The sequence below is a fragment of the Panicum virgatum genome, chromosome 1N (assembly GCF_016808335.1).
Source record: "Panicum virgatum strain AP13 chromosome 1N, P.virgatum_v5, whole genome shotgun sequence".
Taxonomy (NCBI): domain Eukaryota; kingdom Viridiplantae; phylum Streptophyta; class Magnoliopsida; order Poales; family Poaceae; genus Panicum; species Panicum virgatum.
The window spans coordinates 6,800,898-6,817,932 of NC_053145.1; the positions used below are offsets into that span (position 1 = coordinate 6,800,898).

Genomic DNA, 17,035 nt, shown 5'->3' on the forward strand with positions numbered 1-17,035 from the left:
CGAGCTGGTGCCTGAAGCGGAAGAAGGTCCCGGAGAAGCTCAAGTGAATTTCGCCGACGCCGTCGAGGATCCGAACCTGACTTCAGAAGCCTCGGAAACTAAGTTAGCTCAAGAAGGCAAGCCCCGGTGCATCCATCCCAGTATTTTAAATGCTATTCCAATTTATGTTCCTATTATGTATCTGTGCATTTAAGTTTACAGGAGTTGACTGTAACTTTAATTGCATAATCCCTAGGTTCCCTTAGTTGATCTACTAGTGTGTGTAGGTCGTTAGTACCGCCATGCTAATTAGGACTCGGTAGAAGTCAGTGATTTCCGTCACTCGCGAGAACTAGGACCTTTTGGTTTATCGAAAGGTTGTGGAGGATAAAACAATGTGGAAAGGAAAAGGAGACCGGGCGGAGATGAATTTGGCTAAGGTTATGAATTGGATGGAAAGTAAGTCTCCGCCTGTGTCAGTTAAGGACCGATTTGTTGTTGGCAGTGCTGATCGAGGATTGAACAGTACTAACCACATGCCGGAAATAGGAGGTAGTCGAAACCGGTAAGCTCAGTACCATATGCACACTGGTAGTTATGAACTCGATACTGTCTTCCCAGTGGTGCTAGTGGGAAAACTCATGGCTGACCCTTTGTAGGTAACGGTGGGGCTAGCGGTCCCGAGTTGCAGGGCAATTCATTTATTCGGTGTGCATATCGGAAACGGTTGACAAGTATAGTCCGACGGGACTGATACATGTCGTGTGTGTTAGGTCCACCTTGCAAGGTTTAAAATCGGATCGATTCACCGTGACTCGCGGATATGAGAGCCTTGATCTCTTTGTCACATCGTAGTAAAGACTTGGAATGAGAATGGAATGTTTATACCAGTCTTGGAGAATTAATTTGATATACCGTGCTTGCTCTACATAGGTGTGCGAACATAGTAAATACTTGTTACATTAAACTTGAGCTAAAATGCTGAAAGTTAGGACTCACTTTTAGCTGCGTTTTGGCAAAACACAACTCTCAAGCCAAAAGCTTTGCATGTCTAGATAGTGGGCGGAGTATACCCAGAGTCGGGTAAGCCTTACTGACTATTAGTATACTCAACCTTGCTTGTGGCTATATTTTGTTTCAGGTGAAACCGTTGAGGATATGATTGCCAGTTTGACCTAGCCATGCACTCTTCCGCCTGGTTGGTCCGTGGAGTGGGATCCGTCCCCGGCCAACGATGACAAGAGCGAGTGATGTTACGAATCGGGCTTCATCGTGACACCCCTATCGTCGTTAGTTCTCGTGTTTACTTTCCGCTAAAATAAAGGACTCTGGTGGACTTCTTTTATGTTGACTCTACAAAGCACTTTGTTATGTTTGGAACTTGATTTGTAATTCTAAAATTATGTTAAATTCTCTGTGTTGTAATATATGGTGTATTGTTGTAATCTCTGGACTCGTCTTCGTGTGAGTTATGCTGCTTTGTTCGATTCAGGTTTAAGTGGTTTTATCGGGAATTTACCCGACTGACCTCCGATGTGCTCCGTCTGCTGTGCGAGTTAAACCTAATTGCCTTTGCAACGATGGTTAGCGCACTTAAGCCGGTTTATGTCGGGCGGTTCTGCCACAAGCTCGCCTGCTTGGCAGAGGGGCGACAGGCTCCCCCCCCAATATAAAAGCTGAGTCCCTTCCCTCGCACCCTCATTTCCTGTCCACGAGTTCCAGAGAGGGGAGAGGGAGAGAGGAGGAGTGAGGGAGGCAATTCCACCGGTGAAGCCCTGCCGGATTTTAGATCAGAACCGCATGTAACCAATATTTCTCAACTATTATAGACTTGTTTCTAAAATAATTATGAATTAGAATAGATTTAGTTTTTGGATAGTGAAATATAGAATAGTAAAGGTACTGTCAGTAAAGGTACATAATCTATTCTATATTTCACTATCTAAAAACTAAATCTATTCTAATTCATTATTATTTTAGAAACAAGTCTATAATAGTTGAGAAATATTGGTTACATGCGGTTCGGATCCAAAATCCGGCAGGGCTTCACCGGTGGAATTACCCCCCTCACCCCTCCTCTCTCCCTGTCCCCTCTCTGGATCTCGTGGACAGGAAATGAGGGTGCGAGTAGCAATAAGGTACTGTCATTCTAAGTTTACTATTCTATATTTCACTATCCAAAAACTAAATCTATTCTAATTCATGATTATTTTAGAAACAAGTCTATAATAGTTGAGAAATATTGGTTACCTGCGGTTCGGATCCAAAATCCGGCAGGGCTTCACCGGTGGAATTACCTCCCTCACCCCTCCTCTCTCCCTCTCCCCACTCTGGATCTCGTGGACTGGAAATGAGGGTGCGAGGGAAGAGGCTCAGCTTTTATATTTGGAGGGAGCCTGCCGCCCCCTGAGCTGCCTGCCGCCCCTCCACCGGGCGGCAGGTGCCTGCCGCCCGGCAGGGGGGGGGGACAGGCTCCTGCCAGGTGCCTCCGCGCAAAAAATTTATATTTATTTACATGTAGGTTCCTGCCGCCTCCCTGCCGGGCGGTAGTGGTATAAAACTGTAAAATGTGAAATCGAAAATATATTTCTGTAAAAAAATGTTTTAAAAAATATAAAAATAAAAAAGCCGCCATTATTGGGCCCATGCAGCTTCCACGCATCTCCGGCCCGCCGGCCCATAGACATCACTAACCAAGTGGCTCATGCTTCCCTCACCGGCAGAGCAATGGCGCGGCGGCCGCCTGCTACAGCAACTCCGCTGAACCCTTGCCCGCCTCCGAACCCTACTCCGGCGTCCGCCTCCCCTCGCGGCGGAGGCATGGCGGCCACCATCCCCGCCGCCTTCTTCTGGCCGCCTCCCGGTAACTACCTCAGCACCGTCGACACTACACCCGTGCCGATGCGTCACGGGCTGGACCCGGGGACGCTTAACGGCTACGGGGACATGGTGCTCGGCTTCGTCTACGCCTACGTCCCTCCGCCGCCGGTCTCCACCGCCGCCACCCTCTCCGCCGCCGCCGCCGCCACCACCGAGGACGGTGAAGGAATCGACCGCATCAGCGGCCTCCCCGACGACCTCCTCCGCCGCATCCTCTCCCGGCTCCCCGCCAAGGACGGCGCCCGCACCGCCGCCCTCTCCACGCGCTGGCGCGGCCTCTGGCGCTCGGCGCCGCTCGTCCTCGTCGACACCCACTTCCTCCCCCGCGGCGGCGCCGAGGGCCGGCCCCCGAGCCCCGGCGCCGTCTCGCGCGCCGTGCGCCGCGCCGTCTCCGCCGCCCTCCGCGCGCACCCCGGGCCGTTCCCCTTCGTCAGCCTCTCCTGCGGGTTCATGGAAGCCGTCGACAGGGACCGCGCCGTGCTCGCTTGCTGGTTCCAGCTCCTCGCCACCAAGGGCGTCGAGGAGCTCGTCTTCGTCAACCGCCCCTTGCCCCTCCAAGGCCTGCGCCTCCCCGCCGCTCTCTTCAGCTGCGCCTCCCTCCGCCGCCTGTACCTCGGCGCATGGAGGTTCGTCGACACCGCCACCCTCCCGCGTGGTGCCTCCTTCCCCAGGCTGCATGAGCTCGTCCTCGGCGCCGTCGCCCTGGAGGACCGCGACCTCGACTTCCTGCTCGCCGCGAGCCCCGTGCTTGAGATCCTCGCCATTGTTGGAAGCGTGCTGAAATTGAACGCCCGTCTTGCCAGCCACAGCCTACGTTGCGCACAATTCTGCCTTGCCCTCCTTGAAGAAGTGGCGGTAGTGGACGCCCCGTCCCTTGAGCGGTTCTTCATCTGGCGGTGCATGAAACAACGCCACGGCGCGAGGGTCAAGATTGGCCACGCCCCACGGTTGAGCATGCTGGGTTACTTGGAGCCAGGAGTGCACGTGTTGGAGATCGGCAACACCGTCATCAAGGTCTCAATTAGTCAATTTCATTTTCTTTCATTCTTTCTGACTTTCTGTCCATAATTGGCATGCATGCATTTGAAATATCTGCTAATCGAGGAGCTTGACGCAATGGTGCTTCATGTATCTGTTGTTTTGTGCATTGCAGTCTGGAACGATGCCGAGTCCAAAGACCACTGTTCCAAGCGTGCAGATGTTGGCACTGCATCTGCATTTCAGAATGCGCAATGAGGTTAAAATGCTTCCAGCCTTCCTCAGGTGTTTCCCCAATGTTGAAACACTGTGTATCCAGGTATAATTGACCTCCCCCCCCCCTTCATTTGTTATTTGCATTGTCACTGTCGTCATCATTGTCCACTTTGTAGCATTATATTGCTCCTGCAAAATCCATTTTCTTCCATCACTATATATCTGAACTGTCCACTGAATTTAAATTTCAGTCTGAAGAAACTCGTGAGCCCACTGGCGAGTTGAACCTCAAGTTTTGGCAGGAGACCAGTCCCATCAAATGTGTTCAAACACAACTCAAGAGGCTAGTGTTCCGTGAGTTCCATGGGGAGGAAGGTGAGTTTGCCTTCCTTATGTTCATCGCGGAAAATGCCCGGCTGTTGGAGGAGATGCTTCTTGTGATGGAACTTCGAAGGCCCTCAGCACCAGAAGAACTTTTTGCCAGAATGAAGGCACTGGAGACTACAACGTGGGCAAGCGGGAGCAACAAAGTGGGCTACATGCTTTCCCTACCTGGTGTAGGAGGAGGGAGCGCTTGGTCTCTCAAAGCGGGTTCTGACTTTAAGCACAATGATCCTTTTCTCTGCCTATTTAAAATGCAAATGCAGTAAATAAACAATCAAGTTAGACACTACTGGTAATTTGCCACTGTTAAGCAAATTCTTCTCGATGCATATCTGACTGGAGATATCGCAGCTAGTTATGTAATAACTTTATTGCTGTTGCTGTATAACGTGCCGTATTTCCATGTGGCATCACCTTTTTCATTGTGTTTGCTGATTGTTTACACAATCATCAGAACTATCCATGTTTGGGCATGCTTGTCTGTGACCTTGTTGGTTAAAATGCCAGGCCCTGTGAGTGGCATTCATCCTTAGATTTTATCTGAATATTGATTGAACTTGTGTCATGCATGCGTTTTCTGCCGTCTTGTAGCATACGACACTAGGAGTATACCTTACAAAGACGATTCAGAAGAATGTCCTTTTTGCTCTACCAGATGGATGTCAGGTGATTGTGCCAAATTATATTGCTTGTTTCATGCAATAACTGTTTCTTTGCGCTGCTGCTGTTTCTTTCATACTATCAGTAATAGAAAATTGTGCATCATTGCTGCCAACAATCCGCTCAGGTATGTTTCGTATGTAGTCAACCCCATCAGAAGATGTACGCCAATGTCACTGCACTACCCACATGGTTATGGGTGTTTGTATATTGTCGATATTGGTATGGCTCACCAGTACTTGTTTGATTGTTTCTTGAGACTAGCATGTTTCTCCAGCTTCTTAATCTTGCATGGGATTAGCATGATTGACGGCAGGTCGTTTCAGCCATGGACCAGTATGTTTGCTTAATTCATTGCACAGATTTCTTGCCAAGAGTAAAGAAATCAGTCTTGCATTTCTAGACATCATAGTTGCGAGAGAAGCACTTGTAACATATAAAATTATAAATACATAAAAAAGTCGTGATAGGTTCTACATAATGAAATTTTAAACTTTCTCCCTCACATTTGAATGCCTTGGAAGTACAAAATAATCTCATGGATTACGGATTGGCAGTTGCACACAAATCGCTAGCAACAGTACAGTGAACAGCTTGTTACTGTCGGAATCAGCCCCAGATCTGCATAATTTTACAAGCCATAGGAGAACCATAGCAACACAAATTGACTTGCACAGATAAGCATATCTGTGAACTAGGCAAGGAAGCACCCAAATTAACCTCCTAAGAACAAGAAATAACCACGAAAACGCACTTATAAAACACATTTCTACCACCCAGGTAGGGAGCTCTGGACACCTGCTGTCTGCTGAAGTGCAGCACACTACCTTGCTGAGGGTACCGTCTCACTTGAATCAACTGCCTCCTCTTTCACATCTGTTTTGGAGCTCTTCTCCTCAGTGATGCAGTCCGAGCTATTGGGTCCAGATGAGCCCTGGAACGAACTGGTCTGTTCAGGCTTGAACAGCTCATCGTTCTCCAGGTTGGACAACTTCTCAGCAGATTCTCCTTTAAGCAACTCAACAACTTCAGACATTATCGGTCTCTGCTCTGGCTTGTTCTGAGAACATGCGAGGCCGACAAGCACCAATCGCTTCAGCTCATCCTCGATGAAGTTACCATTGAGCTTTGGATCAGCGATTTCCTTGAACTTTTTGTCACGGGCTAGAGGAAGAGCCCACTCGGTTATGGTTCGTTTTGTGGTGGGGTTTACCTTCTCGACTGGCTTCTTACCGCTTGCAAGCTCTAGGAGCATGATTCCAAAGCTGAAGACATCGCAGCTTTCGGAGGCCTTCCCAAGCATCGCATACTCTGGTGCAAGGTAACCAAGTGTGCCTTTTACCTTTGTGGTGACATGTGTTGCACCATCTGGAATGAGCTTAGCGAACCCAAAATCAGCAACCCGAGCTTGGAAATTTGAGTCCAGAAGGACATTGCTCGCCTTGACATCTCTATGAATGATATGTGGTGTTGCGTAGTGATGAAGATAACTGCAAGATGAAAGAATTCTAAACGATAAGATTGCTGCATTTTGATGAAAATGATGAAATGATATTGTGAGGCTTACGCGATCCCTTCTGCAGAATCTATGGCGATCTTCATTCTTCTTTCCCAACCGAGATTGCATTCCGCTGCGTGCTGTCCATGAAGCTGAGAGTGTATGCTCAGATTTGGCATATAATCATAGACTATCAAGCGTTCTTGGCCTTCAGCACAATATCCACGCAAGCTCAAAAGGCTTTTGTGCCTCACTCGTGCCAAAATCTCCACCTCAACAGCAAATTCTTTTTCAGCCTTGTTGCTCCAACTCTTGAGCCTTTTCACTGCTATCTGTTTATATGTCATTAATGAGCAAAGCGTAGGTTGGAGAACATGAGATCTCATTCATGGAATTAATAGTAAATAGAACCTACTTGGTCCCTTAATTAAACTTCTAATTGAACAAAGAATTCAAAGCATAAGACAAATATGCCAAAGAGGGCCACAAGGACCATAAGGCTCAAAATTTCATCCAAAAAAAATATTAATTTTATGGTACAGCATGTAAGTAAACTATTGTCACATCAATGAGATTGTCCAATGCAGCACAAATCACTTACAGTAGTAAACAATTTTGAAAATACAGAAGGAATCAAGAAACTCCAATTTAGGGGCTTTGTTTTTTATTTAGACTCCCTAATAGGTGCAGTAGAGCATACCCATGTGTCACAGTGTCAGGAACCTCACTTTTTTATCTGGCCATGTGATTAATGGAAATACCCTCTGACGTATAGCAAGAACAATGAAGACTTTTACAAGCAAGGATTATAGTTTACTTGGCTACAATCTGGCAGTGAACCCCTATAATCGGGTAGTAGTCATGAACCAGTACACTGTTGCATTTTCGGTTATGCCATTGCACAGCTTGTTTGGTTCTGATCCTGAAAAGGTTGTGTGTGCCAGGCAGCGCATCCAGACACTCGATTTCATCAGCCTGGGGTCTGAATCGCTGCCTGGGAGCAGCTGCCTGGCTCAGGATCTCATCCAAACAAGCAAATTAGGTGTGATATCACGTTATATTGCAGCACAATTCAACTCCATCCTCCTCCATAATGAACATGAAAATATTTGTATATTTATTTTCATATGTTAATCTTGTATTTAACTGTTGAGACCTTCCCAGTTCCAAGTTATTGATCTCTCATCCAAATATCATATCATGTTATTTGTTTTTCCTGCTTTCGAGAATATTAGGTGATGAAGAAGATAGAAACAAATATTGAGAAGAAAAGTAGGGTAGTTGTCTGAATTTGTCAAAACTCTGATTGGCTGGTTGACTGGCCTTCTTTCAGGCCATGTGGTTTCGTTACCCCTCAATTGTGTTCTTCCACCTAATACTTATAATACTATCTAGTTATAAATGATAATGTGATCTACAACTAGGCTGTGTCTATAATCATTGTATAAAGAAAAATTCAGTGCTCTACTCAAACCAGAAAGCCCGTGTTTGGCATGGTCTCAAGCTAAGCTATAGTTTGGATGCCCGTCGCCTTCAAAAGCATATTCATAGAATCAGTGGCTAATTCGTGAAACGAATCTAATGAGCTTAATTAATTCATGATTTCCTATACTAATGTTACAGTAACCATCCACTAATTATGGATTACTATACCTTATTAGATTCATCTCGCAGTTTAGGCCGAGAATTCTGCAACTAGTTTTGTAATTAGATTTTATTTAATACTCCTAAATATTAAGATTCTCTTTGACGTGAGCATAGCTGCACACCAGATTTGCTGCAGGGCAGTATATATGATGTAAACATTGCTACAAATTACAATGTTGTACATGAACACACATGGTCTGCCAACAAAACTGCCTTCCTTTTACCCAAAAGCCAAACAATCTATGATTTTTTTTATGATGTCATCCGCAGAACTGAAAAGAACAAAAAGAAATTCTGAGGCCGAGAAGGAAAGGAAACGAAGGTAACAATTTCAGCTGCATCATTCCAGTTGGCACACGTCATTCTCATGATGCAGAAATCTGTTTCAGCTATGATATGATGCTATGGTTCCTCAGCATCATTTATTCCAGCACTGGCGACGAGCTCTTCTGTCAAAGAAAACAGCCCAACAATCTCCCTTTTAGCTTCAAGAATCACATTCATTTTCTTGTTTGGTTCCATTTTGGAAGCACCCGCACTAATGTTTGCATTTTGGGGTGCAAGCAAATTGGTACCAGAATCGGTTCTGCCACTTCTCAAGAATGCTTTAGTTATATCTGCAAGCTTCTTCAACATAGTACTAGCAGCTAGTGCCTCCCCCTCCACGGATTCGATTTCATGCTTTCGGAGCTCCACTTCTTCCACATTGTTGTCTTTGGTTGCCTCATCAGCAAGGCTAGACAGTCTCCTGACGTCATTAGGATCTATGGATAGCTCCTCCAATTTGTCTAGTTCCTTGTCCCTCACATCTAATCTTCTAAGTACTGCCTTCAGCTCTAGGTCTTTTGTGTCAAGTGCTTTATATGCAGCTCTTAAGTCCACGTCCTTCTGTTCTAAGGATTCTTTCAGCATGTCGATGTCAGCCACCAGTTGATTATGTTTATGCAAATTGGACTCAAGGGTTGTGCCTGTACTTAAAATTTCATCGTCAAGCAAGTTATAAATGTCAAATTCTTCACCTTCCACAGAACCAATAAGATTGCCTGTGAGCTCAACTATCTTTTGCACCACGTATTCAGCTTGTGAGCGTCCTAATCTCATCTTATCCAATTCGTCCTGCATTAATTGTATACGTTGCTCTTTATCCTGTAGTTCGGATCTAACCTGAACAAGTTGATCCTCCTTGGTATTTATCATCTGCTGAAGTTCAACAACTTCATTGTTAACTTCGTCAAGTCTCCGTTGTGTCTCTAGAAGCTCCAAATCCTTCTCTTGAACTGCAAATTGTATGGAGTCCACCTTCAGTTTCATATCTTCGACTTCGTGTCTGGCCTCTAACAACTCACTCTCTTTTGCTTCGACAAGTTTTTGTGAATTGAAGTACCCATTCTCCTTCTGAGCTAGCTCCTCTTGAAGCAACTCTACCTCCTTGGTTTTCTGTTCCAAGCTCTCCCTTTCTTTAGTTAACATAGCCTCTAGGGACTCAACCTTCTTCATCTCCTCAATTAACTGCGATTCAAGTTCACTACAGCGAGATTGTACAGCACTGAGCTCATTTGTCTTTTCTTGAATCTCCAGTTGAGCAGCTTCCAGATTCTGAGTATAAGAAATAAGCAATGCTTTTTGGTCTGTGAGTTCCTGCACTTGCTTACTCAACTGCGCTGCTTGGTCTTCAATTTGCCTGCGAGAGAAGGTGAAAGCCTCTTTTGAAGCCATTAGTTCGGAACGCACAGCATCCAGCAAAGACCTCACATGTTTGAAGTCATCGATAGTATCCTTGATATTATCCTTATCCTTGGATGCCATTTGCGCCAGCTCCTTTAACTCTTGCTGTGCTGCTATCCATCCTAAATTCTGCTTCTCAAGTTCCTGTTCTGCAACTTTCAGTTTCTCCTCGTTAGCTTTCCTCAATTCATTTGATCTGGCAACCTCAGTTTCCTTTCTTTCAATTTCATTCTGGAGCTCCCTAATTGTTGCTTCTTGGCGTGCAAGGGCCCGATTAGCTACAAGAAGCTCTTGTTCCTTGGACTCAATCTCTGAACGCATCAAGTCTGCTTCCTCGTTCTTCTTCAGCATATCCTGTTTAAGCTTATCCACTTCAATCACCTTCTTGGAAAGCGCAGCTTGTGAACTAACAATTTTCTTGTCTTGTTCCTCGACCAGAAGCTTCAGATTATTGATCTGCCTAACCTGTAAAGATAAATCTCTACTCGCCCTCATCAGTGCTTTCTCCATTTCGTGTTGTCTTGAGTACGCTTTGATGATGTCTTCCTCCCTCTGATCGAGGTCCTGCTTCGTCTGGTTGAGCCTTGACCGATCAACATAAACTTTCTTCTCCGCATCACGAAGGTCCCTCTCTTTCTTCCTTAGGATAGATAAGGCAGCCTCAAATTCAGTCTTCAGGACCTCGATACTCATGCTCAGCTCCCTATCCTGAGAAGCACTTGGATCTAGGCTCTTTGTCTTTGCGAACAATTGCTCCAATAGTTCCCTAGCGGGCTCAGTCCCATTGTCACCATTAGAGATATTTGATTTAACACCTTTTACAACAGATCTGATCAAAGGGTGAGAACATTTCATATGTTGCGCCTGAGAAGCTGCCAGGAAGCTCAGCCTCTGCCTGAACAAAACCTGAGAGGTTGCAGGAAACAAACCATGGGAGTACTGTTAGGATAATGACAGGGCCACAAGTGAAGCCATCCATGCACTTGAAAAATTAGTCATGCTGAAGAACTCAAAAGAATTTTTAGTTAAAAGGATATCATAATTCAAAGATGCTAATTTACGGTGAAGTGTCGAAATTTTGGTATAACATCTATTACTACATAAATAATTAAATATCTTTGATTTCACGATACTGTGTAGCTGATGCAATAATAGATCTCACTGCAATAGCGATTTGATTAACCTGATACACGTGCATTAACCACCATGAAAATGCAGCCAACAGAAAATGAGTTAGAAATCCAAATCTCATCTTTTATCTTGAAACAGAGGTTAAACATCGTGATGAGAAACAGCAAATGTAAGAGGGCGCTCACGTGAGTGGCGGCGCGGCAAGGCCGGGAGGCGCTGGGGAGAGCGGCGGCCGCCCCCGCCGCCGGCGAGGAGGTGGAGGAGAGGGGCATGGGCGCGGAACATGGGGGGGTCGCGGCAGCCCGGGAGCGATCGGACGAACGGCGACGCGCGCGGGGGCGGGCGGGCGGGCGAGCTCGGCTGCGGAGAGGGGATGAGGTGGTGGTGGAAGTGGAACGGGGGGCAGCCGCGTGTGTGGAGCGCAACGCGGCGCGGATGACGCGAGGAGCACGAGCGACCTGTGTTTTTCTTTTCTTTTTTAACTACTTTTTCTTTTCGTTTCTTTTCTGCGTATTGTTTTTCCTTTTCTGGAGATTTGAGGATGGGGCCTTTTGCCCAGGAGACTCGAGCGCCCCGGCTGTTCTATACGTCTCCCGGCTCCGGTGCCATCTTTAATGCCTCCACCACCATCCTTCATCTCCGCCACCTCTAATTAGTTTTGTCATTGCACCGTCCGCCCACCACTGCCACTTCTAACTAGTTTTGCTGTTGTGCCGCCCGCCCATCGCCGCCATCCTCTCCTCATCCCCGCCGCCGGCCACCGCCACCGGTTGTTTGCCCTCTACTGCCGCCGCTCCTCCTATAGGGTTAGTGGCCATTGTAGCCCTAGAACCCCAAACCCTAAGCTCCACCGTCTCGACCACCATCCCGATCGTCATGTGAGTCACCGCGTTCGTGGTGGTGCTTCAGGATTCCAATGTACTGCGTCCAAGATCAGAACGAGCGCCCTTGCGCTGAAGATGAACGGGGCTAAGCGATCTGCCGAAGCTGTGGAATGTCAAAATGCATCGGTAGGGGAGCGTTCCGCCTTAGAGGGAAGCAAACGCGAAAGTGGGGGTCGACGAAGCACCCTTCGCCGGCGGCCACTCCACCCCCTCCCCCTCCCCCCTCTCCTAGCTTGCAGGAGACATCCCCCCTCCCCTAGCTCAGGGAAGAAGATGAACAGGTCCTCTGGCCCTTCTACGACGCTATTGCACGCAGCAGTGTGCGCGATAAATATATTCCCCAATTAAAACCTGTGTCGCCTTTCCACCCAAAACTCTGCTCCTCGTGTGGCGGCAAGGCGGTCCCCATCTTCGCCCACATGTGCGGCCATGCCCATATTGCGCCAGCACGGATGACGACACGACACCTACGTGCGACACCACAGACAGGAATCGGAGCTGCTGGAAATGGTGCTCGATTTCCTATACGCCACCCTCCGTTAGTGGTTCTTCTTGCTACGGCCCCATTATCCCACCGTGCATCGGGATCCCCTGTGGCGCGTACAGTAGTGTTCCAGTTCAGGCGCAGTGGCCGCATCTTCTTGAGCTCTCTGCGAGATTCCTAGCCGGTGATGAGGAACCATAGCACGCTGGCGGCGCACGATTGCGGACATCCCACGATACTCCCGCCACTGGTACTCTGACTGCTTGTGGTGGCGCCGGCGAACAGGGATGGATGGCATGGGTACAATAGAAGCAAATGAGATGACATGACTAATCTAAAAATGTTTTGGTATTTTTGCAAAAAATTTGAATCCTAAATAATAGCGATACATTTTGCAGAGTTTACTATAAAATGTTGGATCGATTGGGAGTTTACTGTAAAAGGTTGGATGATTAATTATCCTGATCCATTTTATGGGGTTTTATAAAAAAATACATGTGGTTTTATCTATAAAATACGTAGGGGCTGGGAGGCGGAGGGACACCGACGGCGATGGCTCTGCGGCACGACTACCCTCCTAGCTCCGCCTCCACTGGAGTGCCGCTCTTGCCTGCTGGAGCTCCACCTCTGTGTCCGGCTCCAGTCGCTCTACCCTTGCCCCGAACTCGGCATTCGCCGACCATTGCCTCAATGCCGAGCTCAGCCAGAGCTCGTCCCAATGCGCCTCGTTCCTCCATGCCCGAGCCGCCCGGGGCTCGATCCATTAGCAGGGAGCGAAGCCGTCGAAGTGGGACGATTTGGTTCGCTCGATTTTGCGGGATCGAGCCATCCAAAATTTAGGATTGATATTCTCTCCTTGAATGGTTCCAACAGCTTCCGCTCCTCAACCAAACACTACCTAATTGCAAAGATCTGCATGTTCCTCCCCGCTGAATCTTGGCTACATTGATTTCCTAGACTTGCAATTCCATTTCCATGAAACAACCTGGTGGGTTAGCATATATTTCCAAAATTCCAAATCATTCCAGCAAGAACATTCTGGACACTCCAGTTTGCAAATAGATTGTTCTTACACCGAGGAAACGCTGATTAGTGTGTACGCTGCAAAAGAACTGCTACTAGAATGCATATGAAAGTCGACGACAAGTTTTACAAGATGAATTTCCAGAAAAGTACTTGTTTTGCATTTCTTCGTCTTGTTTTTTCGAGTCGTTTTCCCCTTTTCTTTCGTGGGCGAGACGACAAACCTTCCATTTGGGCTTTAGGGTCCAGCATTATTGGGCCCATGCAGCTTCCACGCAGCTCCGGCCCGCCGGCCCATAGACATCACTAACCAAGTGGCTCATGCCTCCCTCACCGGCAGAGCAATGGCGCGGCGGCCGCCTGCTACAGCAACTCCGCTGAACCCTTGCCCGCCTCCGAACCCTACTCCGGTTTCCGCCTCCCCTCGCGGCGGAGGCATGGCGGCCACCATCCCCGCCGCCTTCTTCTGGCCGCCTCCCGGTAACTACCTCAGCACCGTCGACACTACACCCGTGCCGATGCGTCACGGGCTGGACCCGGGGACGCTTAACGGCTACGGGGACATGGTGCTCGGCTTCGTCTACGCCTACCTCCCTCCGCCGCCGGTCTCCACCGCCGCCACCCTCTCCGCCGCCGCCGCCACCACCGAGGACGGTGAAGGAATCGACCGCATCAGCGGCCTCCCCGACGACCTCCTCCGCCGCATCCTCTCCCGGCTCCCCGCCAAGGACGGCGCCCGCACCGCCGCCCTCTCCACGCGCTGGCGCGGCCTCTGGCGCTCGGCGCCGCTCGTCCTCGTCGACACCCACTTCCTCCCCCGCGGCGGCGCCGAGGGCCGGCCCCCGAGCCCCGACGCCGTCTCGCGCGCCGTGCGCCGCGCCGTCTCCGCCGCCCTCCGCGCGCACCCCGGGCCGTTCCCCTTCGTCAGCCTCTCCTGCGGGTTCATGAAAGCCGTCGACAGGGACCGCACCGTGCTCGCTTGCTGGTTCCAGCTCCTCGCCACCAAGGGCGTCGAGGAGCTCGTCTTCGTCAACCGCCCCTTGCCCCTCCAAGGCCTGCGCCTCCCCGCCTCTCTCTTCAGCTGCGCCTCCCTCCGGCGCCTGTACCTCGGCGCATGGAGGTTCGTCGACACCGCCACCCTCCCGCGTGGTGCCTCCTTCCCCAGGCTGCATGAGCTCGTCCTCGGCGCCGTCGCCCTGGAGGACCGCGACCTCGACTTCCTGCTCGCCGCGAGCCCCGTGCTTGAGATCCTCGCCATTGTTGGAAGCGTGCTGAAATTGAACGCCCGTCTTGCCAGCCACAGCCTACGTTGCGCACAATTCTGCCTTGCCCTCCTTGAAGAAGTGGCGGTAGTGGACGCCCCGTCCCTTGAGCGGTTCTTCATCTGGCGGTGCGTGAAGCAACGCCACGGCGCGAGGGTCAAGATTGGCCACGCCCCACGGTTGAGCATGCTGGGTTACTTGGAGCCAGGAGTGCACGTGTTGGAGATCGGCAACATCGTCATCAAGGTCTCAATTAGTCAATTTCATTTTCTTTCATTCTTTCTGACTTTCTGTCCATAATTGGCATGCATGCATCTGAGATATCTGCTAATCGAGGAGCTTGACGCGATGGTGCTTCATGTATCTGTTGTTTTGTGCATTGCAGTCTGGAACGATGCCGAGTCCAAAGACCACTATTCCAAGCGTGAAGATGTTGGCACTGCATCTGCATTTCAGAATGCGCAATGAGGTTAAAATGCTTCCAGCCTTCCTCAGGTGTTTTCCCTATGTTGAAACACTGTGTATCCAGGTATAATTGACCTCTCCCCCCCTTCATTTGTTATTTGCATTGTCACTGTCGTCATCATTGTAGCATTATATATGCCAAAGGGCCTCTACCTGAGATGGTTAGAGGAACCCAGCGGCACTCCTCAGGTCCTGGGTTCGACTCCCCGTGGGAGCGAATTTCAGGCTGAGGTTAAAAAAATCCCCTCGCTGGCCCTGTGTGCCAAAGCACTGGTTGTGAGCCGGCCCCAGGTCGGCCTGAGGACCCTTACATGGCCCAGGCAGGTAGTCCCCAGGGGTTACGTCTCCCAGTGTCAGGGCGGGGCCAGGGTTCGGGGATTTTCTCGGTCGGGGAAGCCGAGTCTTCTCTTAGATAATACCGGTGGGGCGGTCTTTCCCCACCCGGCCGAGTTTTTATTGTAGCATTATATTGCTCCTGCAAAATCCATTTTCTTCCATCACTATATATCTGAACTGTGCACTGAATTTAAATTTCAGTCTGAAGAAACTCGTGAGCCCACTGGCGAGTTGGACCTCAAGTTTTGGCAGGAGACCAGTCCCATCAAATGCGTTCAAACACAACTCAAGAGGCTAGTGTTCCGTGAGTTCCATGGGGAGGAAGGTGAGTTAGCCTTCCTTATGTTCATCGCGGAAAATGCCCGGCTGTTGGAGGAGATGCTTCTTGTGATGGAACTTCGAAGGCCCTCAGCACCAGAAGAACTTTGTGCCAGAATGAAGGCACTGGAGACTACAACGTGGGCAAGCGGGAGCAACAAAGTGGAGTACATGCTTTCCCGACCTGGTGTAGGAGGAGGGAGCGCTTGGTCTCTCAAAGCGGGTTCTGACTTTAAGCACAATGATCCTTTTCTCTGCCTATTTAAAATGCAAACGCAGTAAATAAACAATCAAGTTAGACACTACTAGTAATTTGCCACTGTTAAGCAAATTCTTCTCGATGCATATCTGACTGGAGATATCGCAGCTAGTTATGTAATAACTTAATTACTGTTGCTGTATAACGTGCCGTATTTCCATGTGGCATCACCTTTTTATTGTGTTTGCTGATTGTTTACACAATCATCAGACCTTGTTGGTTAAAATGCCAGGCCCTGTGAGTGGCATTCATCCTTAAATGTTATCTGAATATTGATTGAACTTGTGTCATGCATGCATTTTCTGCCGTCTTGTAGCATAGACACTAGGAGTATACCTTGCAAAGACGATTCAGAAGAATGTCCTTTTTGCTCTACCAGATGGATGTCAGGTGATTGTGCCAAATTATATTGCTTGTTTCCTGCAATAACTGTTTCTTTGCGCTGCTGCTGTTTCTTTCATACTATCAGTAATAGAAAATGGTTATGGGTGTTTGTATATTGTCGATATTTGTGTTGACACCATTTTTTGACACGTGCCAAGGAAGGTGATTTCGGTGAAGGAAAGATGGCCGATTCAAAAGAAACCAAAAGATGTACAGAGTAGGAATCGGCCGATGGGAGTCCGTCCGATGGGCCAGGGGAATATTCTGCGAAGATGCTAATCCGCCAGCTCTGGAGCTCGGCCGATGGAAAAGTTGCCGATGAAGTCAAGGAAGGAGAAGAGGATCCGGACTCTACGAAAATCTTGATGATTCGGTTGTAATATTTAAAGTAGTTTATCTTTTAGATAGTCTTTTCTTTAGAGTCAAGTAACGTTTGTCATAATCGGCTAGGACTTGATAGCGCTAGGCTATAAATATGAGTTGTAAGGGACCGGAAAAATTTGATACACATCCAATACAACA

General features: G+C 48.6%; 4 protein-coding genes across 4 annotated transcripts; 2 read left to right on the forward strand and 2 right to left on the reverse strand.

Moving 5' to 3' along the window:
• Window positions 1-2,669: 2,669 nt before the first annotated feature.
• LOC120654882 (F-box/FBD/LRR-repeat protein At1g51370-like) lies at window positions 2,670-4,969 on the forward strand. The gene is made up of 3 exons (XM_039932564.1): window positions 2,670-3,873; window positions 4,013-4,156; window positions 4,305-4,969. Exons 1-3 carry the CDS (start codon window positions 2,707-2,709, stop codon window positions 4,701-4,703), a joined length of 1,710 nt encoding a protein of 569 aa, XP_039788498.1. The 5' UTR covers window positions 2,670-2,706; the 3' UTR covers window positions 4,704-4,969.
• A 650-nt stretch (window positions 4,970-5,619) lies between these two features.
• LOC120654884 (PTI1-like tyrosine-protein kinase At3g15890) lies at window positions 5,620-8,031 on the reverse strand. The gene is made up of 2 exons (XM_039932567.1): window positions 6,665-8,031; window positions 5,620-6,587 (listed from the first exon to the last, which is right to left on the reverse strand). The coding sequence occupies exons 1-2, from the start codon at window positions 6,979-6,981 to the stop codon at window positions 5,921-5,923; spliced, it is 984 nt and encodes a 327-aa protein (XP_039788501.1). The 5' UTR covers window positions 6,982-8,031; the 3' UTR covers window positions 5,620-5,920.
• A 337-nt stretch (window positions 8,032-8,368) lies between these two features.
• On the reverse strand, window positions 8,369-11,543 carry LOC120654883 (myosin heavy chain, embryonic smooth muscle isoform-like). The gene is made up of 2 exons (XM_039932566.1): window positions 11,284-11,543; window positions 8,369-10,873 (listed from the first exon to the last, which is right to left on the reverse strand). Exons 1-2 carry the CDS (start codon window positions 11,368-11,370, stop codon window positions 8,645-8,647), a joined length of 2,316 nt encoding a protein of 771 aa, XP_039788500.1. The 5' UTR covers window positions 11,371-11,543; the 3' UTR covers window positions 8,369-8,644.
• Window positions 11,544-13,778: 2,235 nt separating this feature from the next.
• LOC120654885 (F-box/FBD/LRR-repeat protein At1g51370-like) lies at window positions 13,779-16,696 on the forward strand. Its single transcript, XM_039932568.1, has 3 exons — window positions 13,779-14,997; window positions 15,137-15,280; window positions 15,754-16,696. The coding sequence occupies exons 1-3, from the start codon at window positions 13,834-13,836 to the stop codon at window positions 16,150-16,152; spliced, it is 1,707 nt and encodes a 568-aa protein (XP_039788502.1). The 5' UTR covers window positions 13,779-13,833; the 3' UTR covers window positions 16,153-16,696.
• The last annotated feature ends 339 nt before the right edge of the window (window positions 16,697-17,035 follow it).

Bases quoted from the DNA above. Each gene is read 5' to 3' on its own strand.
- LOC120654882 (XM_039932564.1), top strand. From the start codon at position 2,707: ATGGCGCGGCGGCCGCCTGCTACAGCAACTCCGCTGAACCCTTGCCCG. The intron at 3,874-4,012 runs GTCTCAATTAGT...TGTGCATTGCAG, and splicing joins TCGGCAACACCGTCATCAAG to TCTGGAACGATGCCGAGTCC. The intron at 4,157-4,304 runs GTATAATTGACC...TTTAAATTTCAG, and splicing joins TTGAAACACTGTGTATCCAG to TCTGAAGAAACTCGTGAGCC.
- LOC120654884 (XM_039932567.1), bottom strand. From the start codon at position 6,981: ATGAGATCTCATGTTCTCCAACCTACGCTTTGCTCATTAATGACATAT. The intron at 6,588-6,664 runs GTAAGCCTCACA...TTCATCTTGCAG, and splicing joins GATTCTGCAGAAGGGATCGC to TTATCTTCATCACTACGCAA.
- LOC120654883 (XM_039932566.1), bottom strand. From the start codon at position 11,370: ATGCCCCTCTCCTCCACCTCCTCGCCGGCGGCGGGGGCGGCCGCCGCT. The intron at 10,874-11,283 runs GTGAGCGCCCTC...GCAACCTCTCAG, and splicing joins CTTGCCGCGCCGCCACTCAC to GTTTTGTTCAGGCAGAGGCT.
- LOC120654885 (XM_039932568.1), top strand. From the start codon at position 13,834: ATGGCGCGGCGGCCGCCTGCTACAGCAACTCCGCTGAACCCTTGCCCG. The intron at 14,998-15,136 runs GTCTCAATTAGT...TGTGCATTGCAG, and splicing joins TCGGCAACATCGTCATCAAG to TCTGGAACGATGCCGAGTCC. The intron at 15,281-15,753 runs GTATAATTGACC...TTTAAATTTCAG, and splicing joins TTGAAACACTGTGTATCCAG to TCTGAAGAAACTCGTGAGCC.